General features: G+C 40.9%; 1 protein-coding gene across 1 annotated transcript in view; it reads left to right on the forward strand.

The window, feature by feature from the left end:
• The window catches only part of LOC126334896 (calcium permeable stress-gated cation channel 1-like), a 211,224-nt gene that overhangs the window by 138,529 nt on the left and 46,044 nt on the right, over nucleotides 1-26,651 (forward strand). Inside the window, 1 exon segment of the mRNA XM_049997600.1 lies at nucleotides 13,279-13,399. Within this exon segment, the coding sequence (XP_049853557.1) occupies nucleotides 13,279-13,399 (121 nt within the window).

The following is a 26,651-nucleotide window of genomic DNA, read 5'->3' on the forward strand; positions in this document are numbered from 1 at the left end:
ATATGATCGGGGATAGGTGCAACCCTGTTGTTTCACTTCCTTCTCAACTACTGCTTCCCTTTCATGCCCCTCAACTCTTATAACTGCTGTTTGGTTGCTGTACAAATTGTAAATAGTCTTTCACTCCCTGTATTTCATTTCTGCTACCTCCAGTATTTCAAAGAGTAATCCAATCAACATTGTCAAAAGCTTTCTCTAAATCAACAAACATTGTTTCGCCCTTCTTTAACCTAGCATCATTATTGTCTTGTGTGTTCCTACATTTCTCTGGAATTCAAACGGACCTTCCCCAAGGTTGACTTCTACCAGTTTTTCTATTCTCCTGTAAAGAATTTGTTAGTATTTTGCAACTATGACTTGTTAAACTGATAGGTTGGTCATTTTCACACCCATCAGCAAGCACTTACTTGGAATTGGAATTAAGACGTTCTTTTTGAAGTCTGAGCGTATTTCATCCCTCTCGTACATCTTTCATGCCAGATGGAAGTTTTGTCATGGCTGGCTCTCCCAAGGCTACCGGTAGTTTTGATGGCATGCTGTCTACTCCCTGGGCCTTGTTTAGACTTAGATCTTTCAGAGCATTGTCAGATTCTTCTTGCAGTATCACTATCTCCCATCACACATTCATCTATGTCATCTTCCCTTTCCATAATATTGCCTTAAAGTTCATCTCCTTTGTATAGACACTCTGTATTTTCCTTGTATATTCTGTCTTTCCGTTCTTTGCTGGGGGCTGGTTTTCCATCTGAGCTCTTGATACTCATACAGCTCCCTCTCTTTTCTCCAGAAGTCTCATTAATTTTTCTGTAGGCAGTATCGATTTTTCTCTTGGTAAAATATGCTTCTAAATTCTTAGATTTGTCCTCTAGCCATCCCTGTTTAGTTATTTTGCACGTCCTGCCAGTTTCATTTTTTAGACATTTGTACTCCCTTTCCCCTGGTTCTTTTGCTGCATTTTATATTTTTTCCTTTCATCAATTAAATTAAATGCCTCCTACATTATCCACGGATTTCTATTAGGCCTTGCCTTTTTATGTATTTGATTCTCTGCTGCCTTCACTATTTCATCTCTTCAAGCTACCCACCCATCATCTGCTGTATTTCTTTCCCCTCTTCTAGTCAACTTTGCCTAATGCTTCCTCTGAAACTCGCAACTACCTCTGGTTCTTCCAGCTTATCCAGGTCCCATCTCCTTAATTTCCTACTTTTAGCATTTTTTCAGATTTAATCTGCTGTTCACAACCTTTACTAATCAGTTACTTTCATAAGATATGAAAGGTAAAACATTGTTTTATTAAAATGCATGATGCATTGCAAGCCCTGAAAACTCTTATTAAAGTACTAATTGTGTTGGCATTTTTGCACATAGTCTTTTCCTAGATTATGATCAAAATAAACATACGTAACAAAATCACTTACTGGTTGTAGTATTAGTTGCAGAGGTTTAAGTTGTAGATGGTTTATCATTGGGACTGGTTTCCTTAAAGACAGTAATATTCTGAGTAGAGCTATCTATGTATGTTGCAAACCTTAAATATGTAAAAGAGTAACTGTATTAACAAGCATGTCTGTTTATTCTAAGCTATTACTGTAGTATTGTGATAGCTTCCTGTAGATTTTAGAGGTTACTTGTATGCTGTATGTGTTTATAACTGTTAGATTCTAGTCTTTTTAGGAAACAGGAACTCTTTAAATTGCTGAAAAACTGTGGCCATATAATTCATTTTACTAATTTAAAGTAGTTTGCTTCCTGTAAATCCTGTGTGAATTAAGTGGTAGCTAAAAACCTAATGGTTAGCTGCCAGTGCTCTAAATGTGTCATCTGTTTTAATCAAATTATGATTTTTTTTTAATGGAATTTGGATGTTTGTCCACCTATATTTTAAAAATATTTCTTAAATCCATTACAATGGAGAATCAAACAAACAAACAAAAAATGCAGCTTTAGCCATGTTTGTCTGTGGGCTGTTATTGAATAAAAGTGTTAAACTTTCAGACAAAACCTATTCTACAGCCGGCCATAGTGGCCGAGCGGTTCTAGGCACTTCAGTCTGGAGCTGCGCGACAGCTACGGTCGCAGGTTCGAATCCTGCCTCGGGCATGGATGTGTGTGATATCCTTAGGTTAGTTAGATTTTAGTAGTTCTAAGTTCTAGGGGACTGATGACCTCAGAAGTTAAGTCCCATAGTGCTCAGAGCCATTTGAACCAATTTGAACCTATTCTACAAAGCTACTGGACCTAACAGCCTTCTCGTGCCTTGGACAAGGAATAACACATACTAAAAAAATTATTAAGGAAGATTCTCAATTTCTATGCACCCTTCTCATTCAGTCATGTACATCTGACAAATTATGAGGACAATTATAGCGATGATGATGATGATGATGATGATGATGATGATGATGATGATGATGATGATATGATGATGATGATGATGATGATGATGATGAGCCTGTTATTGCTGTTATCATCATCATCATAAGAAGAAGAAGAAGAAGAAGAAGAAGAAGAAGAAGAAGAAGAAGAATCAGTTACAGTGGATACACTAATGAAGTTATGCAGAGCATTCAGTCTGGCTCTAAAGTCAACAGTTTTCAAACACATGCCCAGAAGGCCTGGACATCCCATAACTCCAAAACTTGGTGAATTCCAAATTGACCATGTTCCCGTTGCATGGAAAGTACGCAAGTTCTATAACATAAAGGTTCTGAGAAATGACAATCTAGACTCAGATCATTAACTTTTGAAAATCAAAGTTAGACTAATTTCAATAACAAGAAGTTTATTCCTACAAAATAAAATGATAATTTTGACAGGATGCTAAGAAGCAATCAAAAACTTGTCCACAGATTCGAAACTTTAAATCCCAAGAACTAGGAACAATTAAGAGGCTTTAGTCATACAGCTAATGAGAACCATTCATGAAATCAAGAAAACATGCTTGCTGGGATGATGAATGCAGTGCAGCAGTCAGGTTTCTTGACAGAAATGGAATTTCCAGAAAAATGGAGTGAAAGGCGTCAACTTTCTAAACGTGAGAAAATTTGCATCAAAAAGCATCCTTGGAATGAAGTGTATGTTTGATAAAAATCAATTGTTACTGACTGAACAAGAGTTCCAGATAAGTAAAACACTGCAACCTTCAAACACAAAATGAACAAATAACAACCTCCATGAACCTACAGGTCATAGATTCCAGAGGGAAAATAGCCCACATTGATTAAGATAATTGCTAGAGTTTAGCTAGTAACTTTGAATGTTTTCTCAGCTGTGAGGCTTCAGAGACCACATTCATTTATGAGAACAATCCAAACATCCACCCAGATTCATTTCCATCCCTGAAGGAAGAAACTGCAAAGGTCATCCAAGCACTAAGGCCAACAAGGGACCAAGGGTGGCGATCTGATGATTGCTGAACTGTGGCAGCATGCAGGATATATGGCAATTGATAAACTTGTGATTGGAGACTTTCCTGGCGTGTGTGTTGTTTCCAGGGCTCTCGGGTGTCCAGCCGGAAGCGATCGTTGAAGTCCCACGATATTTCGACGAATAACCTTTCTGCCATCATCAGGTGGTTTTGATGGAATGGTCTGTCTGCTCATTGTCAGAGCAGGGCAGGGAATCGAAGCCCGACTGACGGACATAAATAACACTGACAATGAGCAGACAGACCATTCCATCAAAACCATCTGACAATGGCGGAAATCGTGGGACTTAAACGATCGCATCTAGCTGGACACCCGAGAGCCCTGGAAACAATTGATAAACTTGTTGAAAGTATTCAAGAGATTTGGGAGAGTGAAAAATTTTCAACAATAGAATCTAAAGAATAGGATGGAACAAACTGATCCACAGTTGGGAGAATACCAAATAGGGTTTCATGTTGTGAGCAGATAGTGAAGCGGAAGTCCCATCATTTTGAACCCAAATCTCAGGAACAGGCAATTAGTGATGACCTTTGCAAATTTCAGGATGAGATATGACTCCTTTGATCAAACCACACTATTTCAAATTCTAGAAGAGTGTGGATGTTATAGCAACACAAAAGTGATTATTCAGCAAACTTCAGTAATCCTGTGTACAATAGGATTTTTGGTCAAACAGATGCTAAAATTTTTAACTACTTTTAGAGCAGAGAAAGATTCACTGAGTAGGCAATATAAAGATGATGTAATGCACAAGTAGAAATGCAGTGCTTCTAACATGGCAACAAGTTCTGCTGTCAGGATACCTGATATGCAGTATGCGCTTCTGACAGTCACTTGTTTTCGGGCCATCAATATAGATATACATTGCCTCTGGATACAGGCTTAAAAAATGCAGTGAAGTTTTATTGTTAATGTGGGTCTCGTAATCACGGTTTATTACATTCACCTTAAATGATTTCAGTGGGAATGGGACACAGGAACTATTTAGTCTAGATGCTCTAATAACCTTCCTAGAAATTTCCTGAGTATTTAAATGTGCTTGAACTTCGGAAAGAAGAATGTTAGTGATCTAGAAGTGTCCAGCTAAGTGATTAGGTTTTAAGTGATTGATTTCAGATTGATGGATTCATGTAACGGGAGGAAGGGGGCCGTGATCTGTCTGTCCACTGTCCCCACCTCCCCCCAGCTCTGAGGGAATGGAAAAAAATGTATTGTAGTCAGATGTTTTTCTTTCAAGAAAATGATTTAAAAAATCAGTGTTATGCAGGTTTTTAACGGTGTCCAACTGAAACTTCTTATGGCTACTTAAGTCTCAATTTGTCATTCAAAATATTAAAAATACCCCATAATCACTGCCCCCCCCCCCCCCCCACCCCATCCTACAAACTGTCTAAGGGAGCTCTTCAATCATACTGATTCCTTTTAAGAATAATTTTGCGACAAATATACCATCAGCGTAGATGGATTGAGGATGTTCATGTCCTCAATCAAGAAAACAATAGTGGACGTGGAATGCATTACGCCCAAACAAGCTCTGAACAATTTATACTGGCATTTACAAATTCTGCTGAGATAAATGTCAAGTGCAGATCTGTAACCACTCCTATAGGGAATAATTGGTTGAACCATTGTATGGTCAAGTGTTAGTGCTGTGCTGATGCTCATGCCCCATCCAAGTCCTGTTATATCTGTGATGTTGATAGCCATCTAACATTTCTTAGCCACATATTTTGTGTGCATCTTCTGTGTTGGTTTATGGTCAGTGAAGAGTCTGATTTGACTACCATTTTTGAAGCGGAATGGTGTGGGCCTAGTGCTAGTGCTGGCAGATTCACTCTGTGCCTTGGAAACAATACTGCATTTGATTACCTGTGGATATATCAAGTGTGTTCCTTATGAGCAACTGTTGGAGTGCAAATATTGTGGTTGTCAGTTGTGACTTACTCTTCTAGGGATGTACTTTCCATGTAAATAATATATATTATATGTGTTTTGCAGAACTTTCACCATCCTTAGGAATAACTTTTGTAAATTAGCAGTATAGATATTAAAGAGAAGATATGGCAAAACATATCCTTGCGGGACCCCTTACTTGTAATTTGTGGTCCTAATATACGCCCTTCATGTACAATTAATAGCAACCAGAGAGAAAAGATAACTGGTATCCTGCAAATGGCTGGATTATGCATTGTTATTTTGGTTTTGTGACTGCCACTGGGATTGCTATGTTATTGTGGGCACTGCTTAGGTGTGGGACTGAAGACACATGCATTGAAGGCAGGGCTTCCAATTTCCACTGAGAAAATGAAGATAAGAACATATGAAAAAGGTTCCCACTAAAGAGTGGCTTGAAGACTTCTTAATAGAAACCGATATGTTGTCCTCGATAGTGTGTGTTCATCAAAGACAAGGATATTGTCAGGAGTGCCCTGGGGAAGTGCAATAGGACTGCTATTATTGTCTATATACATACGTGGCCTGGCAGACAGGGCACACACAATGTGTCATAATTTGCTGATGATGCTATAGTGTACAGGAAGGTGTTGGAGTGACTGTAGGTGAATACAAGATGTACTAAATGAAATTTCTGGCTGGAGTGATGAAAGGTGACTAGCTCTAAATGTGGAAAAATTTAAGTTAATGCAGATGAGTAGGAAAAACAAACTCATAATATTATAATACAGAGTTAGTAGTGTCGTCCTTGTCATGTTGTTCAAATACTTGTGCATAACGTTGCAAAATGATATGAAGTTAAATGAGTATGTGAGGATTGCGGTAGGAAAGGTGAATAATAGATTTCACTTTATTGGGAGAATTTAGAAAAGTGTGGTTCACCTGTAATAGAGGCCATGGGTTAAAGGAAGACATCAAAGCAATACAGAGGTGGGCTGCTAGATTTGTTACCAGTAAGTTCGAACTACTTACAAGTATTGCGGAGATGCCTGGAGCACTCAAATGGGAATCCCTGTAGGGAAGATGAAGTTCTTTTTGAGGAACACTACTGAGAAAATTTTGAGGACTGCCATTTTAAGCTGACTGCAGAAAAATTGTACTGCTGTGTAAGAACCACAAAGATAAGATACAAGAAAATTGGATTCTTAGAGGCATACAGTCAGTCTCTTTCCCTCACTCTATTTGTGAATGGAACAGGAAAGGAAATGGCTATTAGTGGAACAGGGTACCCTCCACTGTGCACTTTACAGTGGCTTGTGGAGTGTGTGCATGTATGCTTATGTAGATGTAGACACATTTTATGAGAGACATAAAATCAATACTAAGAGAACTGGATGTTGGACTAGGAAACATTAAGCAGGCAGAAAAGTTTCAATACTTAGGTGAATGGATAGAGCCTAATCTGTCGTAGAAAGAAGCTTTCTTGTCATGCATTAGCAAAATGGGAATGGCCTGCTAACTAACTAAAGACATCTACAATAAGAGATAAATATCCTAAAATGCCAAAATTAAACATTACTGCACTGTTGTTTGACTGGAGGTTCTGTACGTGACACTCTTAAAATAAAGAAGAAAGTGCCAGTGGAGAAATTAAAGACCAGAGAAACAAAGATTTCGATAAAAATCCTGGTCACATTGAGAAACCAAAAGTACAGAAGATGGCACAACCTCAAACTATGTAAGCACGTAGAGGAGTTAAGTGACATGATTCGGAAAATGATTGCCTTTAATGCCCACATGGTATGAATGAGACCAGGAAGGGTTATTGAAATGGTAGTTATGTACTTTATTATCTGGAAAACCAAAGGGGGATGGTTCACAGAAGTTGGTGAAGATCTAAGATAACTTTGTTTCTCCTAAAGATCTCCAAATAGCCACTTAAGGAAAAGCTATGAACACACAGAGATTTCAAAGAAAAGCTGAAGCTGGAGACAGGGAAGGCATGAACCCAAGAGAGAAAAGAAAATTGCCAGAAATGAACGCATTGTGTGGTAGACAAAAATCTAAAACAGAAAGTTGAAATAACATGGTCCCTAGTTGATCAAAATGGAGTGGTGGTGGTGGTGGTAGACTACAAATAACAGTAATATTGTTGATTAATTTAGCACATTTGAAGCAGTGTTTAGTGTCATCAGAAACAGAAGGGATATTGACAGAGGAGAAGATTGAAAATTACAGTGACAATTGCTGTGAAGAAAACACTTTCTGTAGAGAACTGTGTAGCAAGGGGAAAGAGTTCTTTCAGACTGTAGTAGTCTTTCCAGTACTGTCTGTGATGGTCCAGAATTGTCCTAAAATTCTTTGCAGAAGGAGGAATAGTTATTCTATGCTGTTTATGGTTATTGGGGAAAATTTTTTATTAGCTTTAGGGGTAATAAGTCTCTCATAAGTAACTAAGATTGCTTGCATTCTAGATAGGTTAAGTTCCAAACCTGTGTCCTATGTTTACTCTGATAACTCAGGTAAGTCATCATTTACATTCTGGATGTCTGTGCATAGGATTGTGGGACTTGTATGTAGGTATAACAGAAGGTCATTGACACAAAGTAATTTTAACAGTGGGAGAGAATGGCCAGCACATCATTAACACGTAATGATAAAAGTAATTCTTAAGAATTTCTTATGATTCTAAATACAGTTGAGCAGTAGCTGCAAGGTCCAGCACACAGAATACACCTGATTCTAGAGACTAGCTTCCACGTTTTTATATGTATTTTCTCTTTTGCCATAGTTTTAGAGTGCATCCCTATGGTTTATCAGTGTTGGAACATTATGAACAAGACATATCTGATGGCAAAAAACTACTTCTTTTAAGTTGGTTTTTGGCTGTTAGTAGGCAGAGTTAAGTGTATTAAGACATGGGCCTCAGGTGCCATAAAATGACCATTGACAAGAAATTGTTGATGGAAAGGAGTGATATTGTGTCTGCTAGGAAGAATGCAGGAGATCTGAGATAGTGGCACATCTTTCATTTATTACATTGAAGAAATGTATGTAAATTAGAAAAACTTAAGATCAGTGTGATGGAAAATAAGTGACAGGCCCAGTGCTCCAAAAATGCCTTTGGGTAAAGTTGGGTCACATTTTTTGTTCATGCGAGATCAGCAGACAGGAGTTTTAATCCTTAGAGTAATCTTGTACTCTTTAAGTAATAAGTTTGTGTTTTAAGGATTACCATCACATCTAAACCAGTTATCATACCTCTCCCCAAGTCTGATTTTTATGTCAACAGTGCCAGCACCCACATAGTGTAAAGAAACAAACCACCTTCTCCATGTATTGGGAAATACTAATTATGTGCTTGTGCTTGGCAAGCAGTTGGGTCCTTCACAACTCCTCTCAAACCAGACTGCTAGTTGTGCCCAATAGCTTGCATATTGTATTTATTAAATCCAAAAGTTTGTTAAACATCATGAACACAAAGCTATTAGGCTGTCAGTACACTATTGCCATTGCAATCCCATTGAGTTTATTTCATCATAGTAAAAATTGTACATTATGGGGAAAACAGTATGTTTGAAATTGAAGACTTTGACAGTATCATACTTGCAGCATGACTTCTGATAGGGCAGAATGCATAAGACTTGCTGAGAGACTACAAGCCTGACTCCCAGTTAGTAATGGTCTTCAGATCCCCAGTTTTTTTGTAAAACTTATTATGTAGCTTCAAACAAAAATATAGATTGGTATTGATTGCACTCACCACATAGAGAAGGCATTAAACAGCAGACAGGCACATTTAATAGTGTTAGATTTTATATATTAGACAAAGTGCTTTAGCAGATGGGGCACATGCTTATGCCTACATGCATGCACACACGCGCATACTGTTACACAGTGGTCTTCATCCGATAACTGAAATATAAAAGTGTAATATGTTTGCCTGCTATTCATCTCTATGTGGTGAGTAGCAATCTATCCTAATTCATATTATCATTGTCATAATCAACACCATCTTCTCTGCTTCACTGCTGATTTTTTTTCTGCAGAATTGAATTCAAAGTTCCACTAAAGGAAACATCTTAATTTTGCAACAAATTTACCAGTGTCTCCTCTGACCACTGAATCATTACCACTTACCGACTGCTTGATTTTGTGAACTATTCAGACTTGAAATAATTATGGTTACAAAGGAAAAAGAAATGTGCTACTATGTTAACGTAACTTGGGCATCTTGCACTCAATGTGGTACTTCTGCCATAACTTGCTATATGGTGAAGCCGCTGTCTTATCGTCCATTACTTAGTGAAACTGTTGCACTACTGATTTGCGTGCTGCTGCCACATATTGAAAACACCATTGGTTGATGCTGTAGCCTCTCCACTGCAGTGAGTGAAACCACAGTTCGCCACTGCTGCTTCATGTGATCCACTAGCAGTGTTACACTATTGTTTCCACATGTACCAAACCAAGAGTTCTATGATGTATCCACACTAAACTGTTCGAAGTGGGCTTTTGCAGAGAATGCTATCCCAGACTACAACACCTTCCTCTCTAGGGATTAGCATAAATTCTTATTGTTCCAGAATCTTATCTGTTATCTTCTACAGTCTGTTGTATGGTACAGGTGAATTACTAATTTCTGGTAATAAGAGTCCACAGCTTGTATAATATTTTAAAATTAAGTCATCTTGCTTTCAGCTGTAGTATTAGTTTACAGTTGCAATTTTGGTGTTATGCCAGTTTCACACATAAGATTTTGATTTATATGTTTAGATTTTATTTTATGATTGCAATTTCGGCATTATGTCATTTTTCAAGATAACATTTTGATGCACAGGTTTATGAAAACCTAAATGTCAAAATCTTGTGCCTGAAAATGACAGAATGCAAAAATTGCAGTTATAAAATAAAACACTAACAGCTGAAAGCAAGAGAAGTTCACTTGAAGAAAAAAAGGTGAAATAGTGAAAATTGCACACAGCTATGAAATGACACTGATGTATAAAAGTTTCCAAGTTATAACAGTAATTTGACAATCCACATAACTTTTAAACTTTTGGCAGTCACAAAATTGACAAAAGTGCTCCAAGCTTATTCAGACATTATGCAGTAACAATGCTCAAGCCTACTTGTAACTGTTAAAGCACCACCTTCCACCTAATATTGTATCACATCAAAAATGTTTTAACTAAATATAACCAACTTTCTGCTCAACTGGCACATGCAGCTCCCTGAGCTACTGGCTGCAGGTACGTGGGGAAACCCTTCCTTACTCCCTTGACTTACCACCTGTGCTGACTGTCAACTACATTCCACACTTTTCTCTAAGCTGATGCAGAGTGTCTATAATGTTACAGACTTCACTTGACAAGCCTCTTGGGTCAAGGCAAACAATGATGTATTCATTTAGCCAGCTGCTTAGTTTCAGGGTTGTAACTATTGCAAAGTGACCTGTCACCTGCAATAACATTGTAAATGAAACTTGTGGGTCATTTTGGAACTGTTCTTTCAAGGGACAGCATACTTCTACTTGATGCTTATTTTGCTGGTCACCGAGATGTACAGTCACTAATTTGCAGTGACTCTTCCCATTCCCAAATATTCTGTTAAATATCACTGGACTGAGCTCTAAAACAGCCTATTAACTTCACCAGTCTGTCAGCTATGTATTATCAGTCTTAAAATAACTTCTTTGATATTCTTGATATTTTCATCTATTTAAGAAGTTGATTCGTGACAGAATGAGATTTGCTAGCAGTTGTCACTATTTCTGAAGCAGGAAAAGCCACCCACAGATGTGAGGCTTTTTAAGTGTCATATTTATAAGCTGTTTACACATCACACAGTTATGAGGCATTTCTCTCAAGCAGGAAGCAAAATTCCACATTTGGGGATTGTTCACATAAATCTACCATTTTGAAAAATAGAGCAAAACTGCTAGGATGGAAAAAATTCACTGTAGATGGAAAAAACATTTCTGAGCAATACTACAGGCAGTATTGAAGTAGTGTTTCAGAAGCATACTAGAACAGCTCCCTTTATCCCAGGAATGCTTGGGCACCTGTTCATAAGCATTCAGACTCCTTGATTTTTTAGTTAGTTGTGACTGCTTAAAGGGTATACACAGGCAGAATCTCCAACAGATAAAACAGTTGCTTAGGTAGTTCTTTTTTACTGCAATAAAACTAGGTCAACTCTGATTGTCAGCAGGGAATATGTAATATGTCACACACATTTATCAGAAGACTTAAGGGATTGATGAAAGAAGTTGCCTCTGATCTTAAGCTATGGCAGTCAACAATTCTAAGTGCGCTTCATGAACATCTTTACTGGAAATGATGTTGAATGCAGTTATTTCTGTTATTGGGTCCTCATCAAGAAATTTGTTCTTGTGTTTCCTCAGACTTTGTGTGAATAGAGGGAGACTGTTCCCATAAAAGCTTCATTAATGACAGTGCTTTGTTTTCTGTGATTTATAAAATGGATTGCCATGTCGTGTGCATTTGGGACTAAGAGAAGTATCATCAGTCTTGGAGCACATTTTTGAATGCAATATAGTGAATGAATTTTGTGCTACCTTGTCTACCAGTGTTTGTAGGCAAAGTTCACTGATATTGTGTACTCACACATGCTGAAATTAAGTTTCTATCACAACTGTGTGAAGTGTGTGTTGACTTTACTTTGCAATGTATTGTTGTTCAAACATATTTTTATTGAGATATGTCTGATCAATTTTTTGTTTATTTATAGACACAACCACATTCTTAAGACACAGTCATATGTGATTTTTACAAAATAATCAATCAATCACTCACTCCATTGACAAAATGTCATTTCTTCCTAAATATGTCTGATCATTCAAATGTTGCACTTCAACAGGAGTGAGTTGGATGTGTCCCCACATCTCCCCTTCATTTTCCTCCACAAGTACCCAATCAAGCTTAATTTTTTATGTAAAAAAAATGTACTTGTACCTTCATGTCTGTAATGTCATGCGATATTTGAAGAGTTGTGACTAGTAGTCATGAAAGCAACTGCTGGTCTTGTGAGAAATTAGGACATGTGTAATAAGACTTAAGATACTGAAATGATTTGTGTTGTAGACTGTAGAGTAGCCACATGAAATACCTGTAAGTTTTGTTGGAAACAGTTTTTGTTTTTTCAAGTGATATAAATATTTATGCAGTGTCAGCCACTGTTGTTGACTGTAGTGTTCCGAAACCTTCAATTGCATGTAAATAACTCTGTACTTTCTCCTCTGGGGAAGGGGTGGGGTGTGTAGCAGAATGCTGGGACAAGAAAAGTGTTAGGAAATACGAGAAGGTGTGCCAAGAGGATGAACAGGAGAAGATAACTGAAGAAAAATATGAATTCTGTTGTCTTTTGGAGTGTCATATTGTGTTTCTTGATATTTCACTTTTTCATTACTTTTCTCCTTGTCTACTTTGAATATCTTTCACTCTATTTGTCATCTTCCTTTCTTTTTCTCTGTTAGTTTTTTAATTTTTCCTCCCACCTGTCGTTTTTGCAAGAATTTCTTTAAATTTTCCTTAGCCTTCTGACTTTTAACTTGATCTCCTTCCCTCCCTCCCTCTCCTAGTGTCTGGAGTTCATCTATCTCCCCTGTTGCATTCCATTATTGATTTCCCTTTCACTATGGTTGTCATGGTTGTCTGATCATATAATCAAATGATCATACAGTCTAAATTTTGTGCTGTCACTTCATTCTGGTGATAACTGAATTGATACATTAACCATAGGTGTGTAACAAAATTAAAGTTAAAACTTACATTTTATGCTCCTAGTGGTAAATTGTGACACAGATTGTGTTGGCAGTCTTCTCAAATCTGCATATGCCTTAGACTTGGCATAGATCAGATCCCATAATTTTGTGAGTTGTTTTTTGCATAAATAAATTACTTTTGGTGTAACATTCATTTTGTTTTATTGCAGAGAGAAAGCTTATCAGGCAAAGCTGTATTGTGAGAATTACTTAAAAACAAAGAATGAAAGGTTACTAATGAGACCATATGCATGTGGAAGTATCTGCTGTTGTGACTCCTGCTGCCCACCTGTGAGTTACGTCTATTAATGCAAATTTATGTAATTTCAAATTAAAGGTTTTACTGATGGATTGGCCAAGAAACCATATGTCTTCTACATTTTAAGAGTGTTTTTACAACTACAAATATTTTTATAAGAAGCAGAAACTTTCTGTAAAATTTGAAAGTTTTATCAGTGCTGTGGCTGTGGTGGTGGTGGTGGTGGTGGTGGTGGTGGTGGTTTAGAAAGAGCGTTCTGATGTTGCACAAATTTATATTTATTTACTAACGAAGTAATAAACCAGCTTTATTTCTTGGGTCATTGTCTTCTTATTAAATGACCAAACTCACATTTCTTTCCCTCTTCTCTGAAAGTTTTAGTTACACAAATATTAGATTAAAATTATAATTTCACCTTTATTTTTCATCTTTTATTAAAGTCATTACATGAAAATCTTTTATCTTTTAGTTAAAGCTAACTGTTTCAGTGTGATGTTAAAAAAATAGTACTTTCTTATGTAAATAGTCTATGTGTTATCTTTTATACAGGAGGTACAAAAGATATAAAAATTATACCATTGTAAGTCACATGTCATTTCATTTGTGTTTGGGATGTTCTTTTATAACTTGCTGATAACATAAGAAGCCAAATGCTGGTTCATGCTCAAACAAATAAAATTTTGCCAAATGCAAGGAAGTGTTTCCTATTTATAATGTTTTGTTTCGTTATTACAGCTATATTACTAGTTCACCAGCTTTCATACCAGTCATACATAGCCAACCATACATGGAAATTAGGCTTACTCCAACATAGATATTTGTAATAACAGCAGTCAAAGGAGGGTTAAAATTACATGGAAAGTGAAGGGAAATTTTCAGTACTCATTTAAGAAAACTGTTATAGTGACATAGTAGTTTTCATTCCCAAAACTACATTCTGGTTTATAGAGACTGCAACTGCATGCTACTAGTGGCCATGTACTACAAAACTTTGTAGCCTAATGGAAAAATACGGGATGGAATAATGACATTATTATCAAAAGATAGATTGCTGGTTACAGCAAAGAAGATAGGTTAAGTTGCAGACAGGCAGAATTGAGACATTTACCTAAAGCTTTCGGCCACAGCCTTCGTCAGCAAAAGAGAAGCATGCCAGTCATACACACAAGCAAGCACACCTAATGCACATATGACTGCCAACTCTAGAATCTTGGGCCACAATGCATCTTTGCTGTGTCAGTTGCAGTTGTTTAGTGTAGTTTTGAAGCTGCTTGTAAATAATGGTGTACTTTCTCATTTGGAGGGGGGGGGGGGGTGAAGCAGAATGGTAGGAAAAGAAAAATGAAAGAAATTATTGCAGCCCAAAATGCTGCAGTTGGTCATTTGTGTGTGTGTGTGTGTGTGTGTGTGTGTGTGTGTGTGTGTGTGAGTGAGAGAGAGAGAGAGAGAGAGAGAGAGAGAGAGAGAGAGAGAGAGGGGGGGGGGGGGGTAGGTGTGCTTGTATGTATGTTGTGTTTTTTCTCTTTTGCTGATGAAGGCTGCAGCCAAAAGCTTTATTTAAGTGTCTTTTAAGTGGGCCCGTCTGCAACTTAACGTGTCCTCTTTATGGTAAGTATCAATGTCTTTTTCTACATTGTGGAGATTCCTACATGGAGTTTCTACTGTTTACTATTATGAAAATGGTAGATTGCTACTCACCATATAGAGATGATGTTGAGTCACAGACGAGCAGAACAGAGACTGCTAAACAAGTGAGCTTTTGGCCAGAAGGCCTTCTAAAGTAGACACCACACAAGCACAGCTCACAAACATATGACCACCGGCTCTGGTGACTAAGGTTGTACTGCGAGCAACTGCACATGATGAGAGAAGCAGTTTTGGTGGTAGGGGCAAGGAGGTGGCTCAGGTAGGGAGGGGGAGTTACAGCAGGGTAGGGAGTGGATAGTGGGAGTGTGCAGGGACATGGTGGGGCAGGGTAGATTCAGTTGGGAGGTTAGACAGAGGAGAGGGGGGGTTGAAAAGGAAAGTAGATGATGGGGGAGGGAAAGAATGTGGGTGTGTTGGTGAAACAGAAGCCTGTGTAGTGCTGGATTGGAAGCAGGGAAGAGGATATTTGGGTGAAGCACAGTGGCTAACGAAGTATGAGGCCAGAGGGGTTGCAGGAACATAGGACATATTGCAAGGAGAGTTCCCATCTGTGCAGTTCTGAAGAGCTGGTATTCATAGGAAGGGTCCAGGTAACACAAGCTATGAAGCAGTAATTGAAGAAGAGAATGTCATCTTGGGTAGTATGCTCAGCAACTGGCGGTCCAGCTGTCCATTGGCCACAGTGTGTTGGTGGCCATTCATGCTGACAGAAAGTTTGATGGTTATTGTGCCACATAGAAAGGAGCACAGTGGTTGCAGTTTCACTTGTAGATCACATTACTGCTTCCATAGGCAGCCCTGATTTTTATGGGATAGGTGACACGTGACTAGACTGGAGTTGGTGGTGGTGGTGGTGGTGGTATTTTTCAGCTATGAGGGAATGTGGTGGATGTTTGGAGGCTGTTGTAGAGGTTGTGGTAATCCAAGGCAGGAGTGGCTGGTGAACAGGTTGTAGAATTCTTTGACGCGGAGGCCACACTATGCTCATGTATTGAACAAGTTTTGCATATAGGTCTGTTACAGAAATATGAGCTATGAGCAAGGGGTTGCGAGTAGGGTTGGACTAGGGATGAAAGAGGATATTGCATAGGTTTGGTGGGCTGTTGAATACCACTGTGGAAGGAGTGGGAAGGGCAGTGGGTAAGATATTCCTCATTTCAGGGCTTGAGATGTAGGTGATACCCATGTGGAGAACATGATTTAGCTGCTCTAGTCCTTGGTGGCACTGAATCACAGGGGAATGCTCCTTTGTGGCCATATGATGATGCTCTGGAAGGTCGTGGATGAGTCGAGAGATAAGGCATGAGAGATTTGATTCTGTAAAAGGTTGTGAGGGTAAAATTATGGTCTGTGAAGTCCTCAGTGAGACCCCTGGTATTTTTGGAGATGCACTGCTTGTTGATATAAATGCAATGGCCACAGGTGGCTAACTGTGTGGAAGAGGCTGCTTGGTATCGAATGTGTGGTAGCTGTCAAATTGGCAGTATTTCTGATGATTGGTAGTGGTGATATGGCCGGGGGTGCTGATTTAGCCACTTTTGAAGTGGACGTAAATCAAGGAAGCTGAGTTGTTTGGTTGTGAAGGACCATGTGAAGCAGTTGGGGAGAAAGTATTGAGGCTGTGGAGAAATTTAGATAGGGTGTCGTCATGCTTGATTCAGATCATAATGATATCAACCTACTCTCCTATTTAAGACGCAAGCCATTTTCTCCACAGACTATACACAATTCCTCTTCCTTTCCTATATAGTGGCCTGCTCATCGCTATTGATGGCACCTTGCTTTATACTAACATCCCTAATCCCCATGGCCATGCCACTATTGAACACTCTCTTTCCCAACACCTAGTTGATTCCAGTCCTACAATCTCTTTCCTGTCACCATGAATTTTGTCTTGGGGGGCATCACTACAAACAAAATCACAATTGCACCTGCATGGCACCATCCTATGCCAATCTGTCCGTGGATCATCTAGAGGAATCCTCACTAACCCCCCAGAAACCCAAACATCTTCAGATCCACAGATGACATCTTCATGTTCTGGATTGCAGGTGAGGACACGTTCTCCCTCATTCACTTCATCTGATCCTCCTCACCTCAACAAACCACCTTCCTCAGTGTTGGCCCCCATCTCAAAGATTGCTATGCCACTACCTCTGTCTATATCAAACCTACCAAACACCAGCAGTGCCTCCACTTAGACAGCTGTTACGCATTCCATATCAAGAAGTCCCCTCCATACAGCCTAGCAACCCATGGCTGTCACATCTGTAGTGATGAGCAGTCCTTGTCCAAATATACCAAAGGTCACACTGAAGCCTTCACAGACCAAAATAACTTTCCCAACCATGTACAAAAACAGATCTCCCATGCTTTCTCTCTCCAGTCACCTACCACCTCCCAAAGTCCAACCATCTGGCCACAAACGAGTATTCCCCTCGTGACTCAGTACCACCCAGGACTGGACCACTGAATCACCAGGGTTTGGATTACCTCTTGTCATGCCCTGACATGAGGAATATCCTACCCATTATCCTATAACCACTGTGCTGCATTCTGCATGGGCATGACGACCAACAAGCTGGCTGTCTACATGAATGAATAGCCACACAAAAACTGGCCAATAGACATCTGGTTCACATAGTTGCTGAGTATTCTACCCAACACATGGTTCTTCACTTCATGACTGCTTCACAGTCTGTGTTATCTGGAACCTTCCTACCAACACCATCTTTCTGAATTGCACCGATGAGAACGCTCCATGCAATATATCCCAAATTCCCATAACCCCCACATCGCTTCAATCTTCGTTACACCCTGTCCTCCTCAAAAGCTCACTTGTTTAGCAGTGTTTTTGTTGTGCCTGTCTGCTATTCCTCTCCTCTGCATGGTGAGTATCAATCTATCCTTTTCATAATGTTGTCTTCATAACATAATGTGAAGATAGTTTTCCACCTTGCATGCAAAACTGGGAAGAGGCTTGGCTACACAAAAGATACCTCAGGACTAAGAACACCTGGTGTATGTGGCATTACGTGTAATGTGGCCACCAAAACATCATCCAAATGCAGCCCTACATTTTGTGAATGGATTGTTTAAGTTCAGAAGAATGCGAAAACCCGAAGATTGGCTAAAATTTAGACGCGCGAAATTTGGCACGGACTTAAATGCGAGATGCCTTCAATAGGCTCCACAACGAAACATTGTCTCGAAATTTGGTAGAAAATCAGAAGAAATTCTGTAAAGTACATTAGTGGCAAGACGCAGTCAGTACCTTTGCTGTGCATTGCCGATGGCACTTTTACCGATGACTGTGCCGCTACAGCGGAGTTATTGAACGCAGTTTTCCAAAATCCCTTCACCAGGGAAGACGAATGGAATATTCCAGAATTTGAAACACAAACAGCTGCTAGCATGAGTTTCTTAGAAGTAGATACCTTAGGGGTTGTGAAGCAACTCAAATCGCTTGATACGAGCAAGTCTTCAGGTCCAGATTGTATACCGATTAGGTTCCTTTCAGATTACGCTGATACATTAGCTCCCTACTTAGCAATCATATACAACCGCTCACTCACCGATAGATCTGTACCTACAGATTGGAAAATTGTGCAGGTCGCACCAGTGTTTAAGAAGGGTAGTAGGATTAATCCATTGAACTACAGACCTATATCACCGACGTCGGTTTACAGTAGGGTTTTGGAGGATATACTGTATTCAGACATTATGAATCACCTCGAAGGGAACGGTCTATTGATATGTAATCAACATGGCTTCAGAAAACATCGTTCTTGTGCAACACAGCTAGATCTTTATTTGCACGAAGTAATGGCTGCTATCGACAGGGGATCTCAAGTTGATTCCGTATTACTAGATTTCTGGAAAGCTTTTGACACCGTTCCTCACAAGCGAATTCTAATCAAGCTGCGGGCCTATGGGGTATCGTCTCAGTTGTGTGACTGGATTCATGATTTCCTGTCAGGAAGGTCGCAGTTTGTAGTAATAGATGGCAAATCGAGTAATACTGAAGTGATATCAGGTGTTCCCCAGGGAAGCGTCCTGGGACCTCTGCTGTTCCTGATCTATATAAATGACCTGGGTGATAATCTGAGCAGTTCTCTTAAGTTGTTCACAGATGATGCTGTAATTTACCGTCTAGTAAGGTCATCCAAAGACCAATATCAGTTGCAAAGTGATTTAGAAAAGATTGTTGTATGGTGTGGAAGGTGGCAGTTGATACTAAATAACGAAAAGTGAGGTGATCCACACGAGTTCCAAAAGAAATCCATTGGAATTCTATTACTCGATAAATAGTAAAATTCTCAAGGCTGTCAATTCAACTAAGTATCCGGGTGTTAAAAATTACGAACAACTTCAGTTGGAAAGACCACATAGATAATATTGTGAGGAAGGTGAGCCAAAGGTTGCGTTTCATTGGCAGGACACTTAGAAGATGCAACAAGTCCACTAGAGAGACAGCTTACATTACACTCGTTTGTCCTCTGTTAGAATATTGCTGCGCAGTGTGGGATCCTTACCAGGTGGGATTCACGGAGGACATCGAAAGGGTGCAAAAAAGGCAGCTCGTTTTGAATTATTACATAATAGGGGGGAGAGTGTGGCAGATATCATATGCGAGTTGGGATGGAAGACATTAAAGCAAAGACGTTCTTCGTCGTGGCGAGATACATTTACGAAATTTCAGTCACAAACTTTCTCTTCCAAATGCGAAAATATTTTGTTGAGCCCAACCTACATAGGTAGGAATGATCATCAAAATAAAAAAAGAGAAATCAGAGCTCGAACAGAAAGGTTTAGGTGTTCGTTTTTCCCGCGCGCTGTTCAGGAGTGGAATGGTAGAGAGATAGTATATTGTGGTTCGATGAACCCTCTGCCAAGCACTTAAATGTGAATTGCAGAGTAATCGTGTAGATGTAGATGTAGATAGACATGAGAAAGGGCCACCTCAGCTGCACAGACAAGATGACAGTAATGTAACATAGCACATTTGAAGGACACTTGTCTGACTTCAGAGAAAGAAATGTGCTTTTACTCTGAGTGTTTGGGTTTCTGTAATCAAGTAAGTGGTGGAAATAAGAGATGCATGAAACTCTGAGCGGAGACAGGTCCACATGGGATGTCTTATTATCAAACATTTGTGAGGAGTGGAGCACTGCCAATGGCCAGGATTAACTAATGAAACTGAGACACTATGCATAGTCACTTCTGCACCAGCTCTATCCCCACGGCTTGGGATTCTCACTTCTGAGTGCTCTTGATTAGCCTATCTGGTGTGATTCTGAGAGATGTAACGTGAAACGGATAAACAGCAGCAGCTGCTGCAACACATACACTTTGCCGGAAAATGATAATTAGGAAACTGACTCAAGACATCACTCCAGATTGATGTTACTTGCCTGATTTGTGGAAGTGAATTCATCAGTGTAGTTTGCCAAGAAAGCCTGCACTTGCAACGTATAGTGTTTGCAGTATCTTAACCATATAAAAGTGATCCTCCTAAAACTGGAGTCTTACTCATCAGTACTATTTCTAAAGCACAGAAGAATGAACTGCTTTGATTTCACTTTTTAAAACCAAGGATTGATAAAAGTTTGAGGCTATTGCCGTGTCACATTAACTCCTGCACAGAGAAAACCCTGGAATGTGTAATCCAGTGCCTTCTCTATCTTGATAGCTTACCAGCTGCTCTGCCTGAATTTTAGAAATTTCATTCCATTTTTGTTAACCACACATTACCAGAAGTGTGTGAAAAAGTTTGCACTGCCACCTGGAGGCAAAGTAGTCCATTCAAGGGACATTTATTTCCAGTATACTGTATAGATATTGTATCAGTAATATCTTGTCAGATAGCTTCGTGAGTGGTGTCTTACAGGCTTCTGTTTTTGACTGTTTATGCTCTCAGTATCAGTAGTGCACAAACTATGATGGTGGTGGTGGTGGTGGTGGTGGTGGTGGTGGTGGTGGTGGTGGTGATGATGAACCATGTCCATGTTTGTGGACAATATTGTAATCAGTTTCTTCATTTTCACGCTTAATATAGGCTGGTGTGTGGTTCAGCAGGCACAATAAACAGATCAGAAACTGGATAAGTGCACAGAAACCACTAAATGTAGATTCTCTTTAAAGAAGGCTATGGATTTTATTCAGTCTGACCTCCTTTGCTCCCCCTTCGTGCCCCCTCCCCCATAATCTATCTTCCAGAACTGTAGGTGAAGAATATCATTTATTATAAAAAGAACAAGTTATTGAGCTCTCTTGGGCTTCTGTTCAGTGAGAAATTGAGCTTACAAATCTGAAGATAAAGTCAGTCATAGCTGTAAACTCTTGGGGTGTTCGTGGAGATAATACAGATCAAATACATTCCAATTCTGAATGCTTTAAGCATCCCCAGCTTAACTATTGATGTATACTTTTCGATCCAAGGTTTAGGTTTAAAACAGTTACTTAATAAGACCACCTCTATGTTTAGCATGAGGTGGATGAACCATCATTTGGCATGCTTTGGAGATTTCTGATGATGTTGCATGTACAATAGCTTGTCTCTCCTGTCCCTGTTGCCCTCGCACCACCTACTTCGGGAGCAACACCCCCCGAACCATTGAGGATTTCTGTCCCCACTTCTGATCTGGAGAAGTGTAAGGATTCTTCAGCCCTTCTCGCTAAGGAGGACTCGCTTGGGGTCACTCCCTTCCCTGGTTTCTGCTAGTGGGAAAGATCGCACCCGCCAGTGGCAGAAGAGCCCAAAAGCAGCTGGTCCTAAGGCTTCACACTCATCCTCAGTCCCACAGACTGATTCAGTGAAGTCCTCCCAGCCAGGGAAACCCAAGGAACAGTGCCAGAAATCGAAAAAGAAGACCCCTAAGAACTAGGAACTTGTGATGGCACCCACACCACTGCTAGCTAAAAGCTCTGCATCTGAGGATGGGGTGGAGATTCTGGCAGCCACTGAGGACTTGGATCTTGCCAGACCCTCAGACACAGTGGGTATAGACTGCTCAGGCAAAAAGTCGGTGGCAGCAGATGGCCCTCAGGTGTAGACTGCCTCATTGAATGTTCAGTGCCTTCCCAGTCTCATGACGACGTCATCCTCCAGTGGAATTGCAGCAGTTTTTTCCACTGCCTGGCTGAGCTATGGCAACTGTTAAGATTTATACCTGCTTTCTGCATTGCCCTCCACGAAACCTGGTTCTTGGCAATGTGGACCCCTGCCCTCTGCGGCTTTATGGGGTATTACAGGAACCATAGCGACTGTAATCTAGTGTTGGGTGGTGGTTGCATTTATGTCCTAAACTCAGTCTATAGTGAAATTGTGTTCTTTCAAACCCATCTTGAAGCTGTGGCTGTCAGAATAAGGATGACGCAGGAAATAAGTCTGCAGTGTATATATTCCTCCAGATGGTGCAGTATCCCTGAATGTATCAACTGCAGTGATTGATCAACATCCTAAATCTTTTGTACTTTTGAGAGATTTTAATGCCCATAACCCCTTCTGGGTGGCACAGTTGCACAGTTCTTACTGGCCAAGGCAGAAATGTTGAAACTTTACTCTCTGTTCGACCGCTGCCTCTTAAATACTGGGGCCGCCACATATTTCAGTGTGACTCAAGGTAGTTAATCGGCCATTGATTTATCAATTTGCAGCTCAGAACTTATCCCATCTATCCATTGGAGAACACATGACGACCTGTGTGGTAGTAACCTCTTCCCCAGCTTCCTGTCACTGCTGCGGCATCAGGCCCATTGACACCTGCCCAGATGGGCTTTAAACAAGGTGGACTGGGAAACTTTCACCTCTGATGTCACCATTGACTCTCCCCCACATGGTAACATCGATGTGATAGCTGAGCAGGTGACTACCACAATCATTTCTGTGGCAGAAAATGCGATACCTCACTCTTTAGGGTGCCCTGGTGAAAGACAGTCCCTTGCTGGTCGCCAGAAGTCACTGAGGCAATTACAGAGCGTCGGGGAGCTCTACAGCAACATAAGTGACATCCTTCCCTTGGGCATCTGGTAGCCTTTAAGCAGCTTTGTGCCTGTGTACGCCAGCTTACAAAATGGCGGAAACAGGAGAGTTGGGAGAGGTACTTCTCGACCATTGAGCACCATTCATCACCTTCCCAAGTTTGGACATAGATCAGACATATTTTTGGGTACCAGACCCCAACAGGTGTCCCCCTACTTATACCTCCCAAGGACCCCCTACTTTTACCTCTCGAGGAGATCACAAATGTAAAATTAGAGAGATTCGAGCACGCATGGAGGCTTTCAGACAGTCGTTCTTACCACAAACCATACGCGACAGGAACAGAAAAAGGGAGGTAATGACAGTGGCACGTAAAGTGTCCTCCGCCACACCGTTGGGTGGCTTGCAGAGTATAAATGTAGATGTAGATGTATGTGTCCCTGGAGTTACCATAAATGGCATGCTATGTACCGATGCAAATGTTGTTGCCGAGCTCTTTCCTGAGCACTAGGCCTGAGCCTCTGCATCGGAGAACTACCCTCCAGCCTTTCGCACCCTCAAACAGCGGATGGAAAGGAAAGTCGTCTCATTCACTACACGCCACAGTGACTGTATAACACCACATTTACAGAGTAGGAGCTCCTCAGTGCACTTTTACATTGCCCCGACATGGCTCCTGGGCTGGATCAGATCCACAGTCAGATGATTAAACATCCCTCATCTGACTAAAAGCGCCATCTCCTCATCTTGTTCAACTGGATCTGGTGAGATGCTAGTTTTCCATTGCAGTGGTGGGACAGAACCATCGTTCTGGTGCTCAAACCCGGTAAAAAAACTGCTTGATGTGGATAGCTATTGGCCCATCAACCTCACCAACGTTGTTTGTAAGCTGGTGGAATGTATGGTGTGTTGTCAGTTGTGTTGGGTCCTAAGGTTGTGGCCTACTGGCTCCATGTCATGGCGGTTTCCACCAGGGGCGCTCTACCACTGATAATCTTGTGTCCTTCAAGTCCGCCATCCGAACAGCCTTTTCCAGACGCCAACACTTTTGTTGTCATCTTTCTTGCCTATGGCTTCCAGTTTTTGGCCATCATGATGATCCACTCACTGTAACAGAGACATATCAATTCTTAGGATTGGTTTTCGATGCCCAATTGACTCGGCCACCTCACCTTTGTCAGCTTAAGCGGAAGTGCTGGTGGCAGCACCTCAATTACCTCCGCTGCCTGAACAACAAAGAGTGGGGTGCAGATCGCTCTATTCTGCTGCAGCTCTACAAAGCTCTTGTTCAATCCTGCCTTGACTATGGGAGTCTGGTTCATGGTTCGGCGGCACCTTCATCGTTGTGTGTACTCAACTCAGTGCACCATTGTGGCATTTGCCTAGCGACGGGAGCTTATAGAATGAGTCTGTTGATCAGACTCCCTCCATTGCATTTCCGATGTGCACAACTATTTGCCAGTTACATTGCACACATTCATAGTTCTCCTGCGCAACCGAATTATCGTCTCCTTTTTCCACTCGCGGCAGTTCATCTCCAGCATCAGCTGCCCATGTCAGGGCTAACGATTGCGGTTCACGTGCAATCCCTTCTGTCGGAACTGGAGTCCTTCCCTTTACCACATCCCATCCAGATTCGACCTCATACACCTCCATGGTGTACACCTAGGCTGCAGATTCATCTGGACCTTTTGCATGACCCTAAGAACTCCTGTCCCTCTTCGCTGTCATTTCCTCTCGATTCTTGACATGTTCCAGGGCTCTGAAGTGGTTTACACTGACGTCTTGATGGGTGATGGTCATGTTGGCTTCGCCTACATCCACAGATGCCATTTTGAACAGCATTCCTTGCCCATTGGCTGCAGTGTATTCACTGCAGAGCTGGTGGCCATATTTCGTGCACTTCAGTATATCCGTTCATGCCCTGAGGAATCGTTTCTTCTGTGTACTGACTCCTTGAGCAGCGTACAAGCTGCCGACCAGTGCTACCCTCACCATCCTTTGGTGACGTCCATCCAGGAGTCCATTTATGCCCTGGACTGGCCCCATCGTTCAGTGGTATTTGTGTGGATCCCAGGCAACAAACTTGCCGACAGGCTATGCGGAAACTGCTTCTGGAGATGGACATCTCTGAAACTGACCTGCGTTCTGTCTTACGCCATAGGGCTATTCAGCTTTGGGAGACTGAATGGCATAACAGTACACACAACAAACTGTGTGTCATTAAGGAAACTATGAATGTCCTGAGCCGGCTCTGCATTGACCACGCTTGGGCGACCCACGGTTACCTCCTGCGCTGTGAAGAACTGCCTGAGTGTCGTTGCGGCACCCAGTAGACAATGGCGCATATTCTGGTGCACTGTCCCACTTTGACTGCCCAGTGCCTAAGTCGTGGGTTACGGGACTTGGTGCCGCTAATATTATCTGATGACACCTCGTCAGCTGATGTAGTTTTATCTTTTATTCTTGAGGGTGGGGTTTTATCATTGGATCTAAGTTTTAGCACATGTCCTTTGTTCCTCTGTATTAATGTGTTGCAGAGTGGCTGGCTTCTCCTTTTTTATTCTCGTGGTCAGCCAGCCATGGTAATCTGCTTTGTTGTTTTAATCTCTTCATCCTGTTTCTTGCATTTCTGTGACTTTCTTGTCCCCTTTTGTCCATTTACATGTGGTGTTGCACTTCATTGTTCTTGTGAGTTTCCCTTCCATTCCGCTTTGAGTTGTCAGTCTCATTTGTTTTATTCTCTGACTTGTGGCATTTTTTTAAATTTTAAACGAGGAACTGATGACCTTGTAGTTTGGTCCCTTTCCCCCTCTTTTAATCCAACCAACCAACACTTACTTAGTGCATTTAGAGTAAGTTGAGACTTTAAACAGTTCAGTGGGGGGCAAGTGCAGGGAAGCATGATTGCAAGTGTGTGCTGAGCGTGCTGCTGGTGGCGATAATGCTATGCCTATCTTAAGCAGCAGTTGTTAGCTGGATGCCTGGCAAACGTACTTTGGTGGCAAAGAAATGACAGTACTGAACAGTGCAGTTAAATCCCTGAAACTTTCATACATAACGATATTATGGAAGGAAAGTTGCTACACACCATATAGCAGAAATGTTGAGTCGTAAATAGGCGCAACAAAAAGATTGTCACAAATAAGCTTTCAAGTCAGCAAGGCCTTCTTCAAAAACAGACATGTATGCATGCACGCTCTCGTGCAGACACATAAACACTACTCTCCCACACAACTACTCTATCTGGCAGCTGAAGCCACAGTCTTCTTTGTGACAATGTTTTTGTTGCCCCTATCTGCAACTCAGCCTCTTTGCTATATGGTGAGTAGCAACTTTCCTTCTATAACGATGTTACATTCCATCCTGGATTTTCTATCGTTTTAAACTTTCATACGTATTCAATAAGTGGAGCAACCTCGCCGTCCTCTTCCTCAGACCAGGATCTGATATTGGAGCTGACCAAAATAGCCATCCCTTCAATCAGTTCTTGTAGCAGTCCTGCCTGAATCCATGTCTTCTCAACTACCTTCTTGGTATGGTTGACTAATAGAGACCAGTCCTTTGGGGTAATATTTGCAATGGCTTCTTTTGTCAGCATTCGAGTCCCACTGAGCATAAACTTCTTGCTGCTTCTTGACACATCGCCTTCC

This window comes from Schistocerca gregaria, chromosome 2 (assembly GCF_023897955.1).
Source record: "Schistocerca gregaria isolate iqSchGreg1 chromosome 2, iqSchGreg1.2, whole genome shotgun sequence".
Lineage (NCBI taxonomy): Eukaryota > Metazoa > Arthropoda > Insecta > Orthoptera > Acrididae > Schistocerca > Schistocerca gregaria.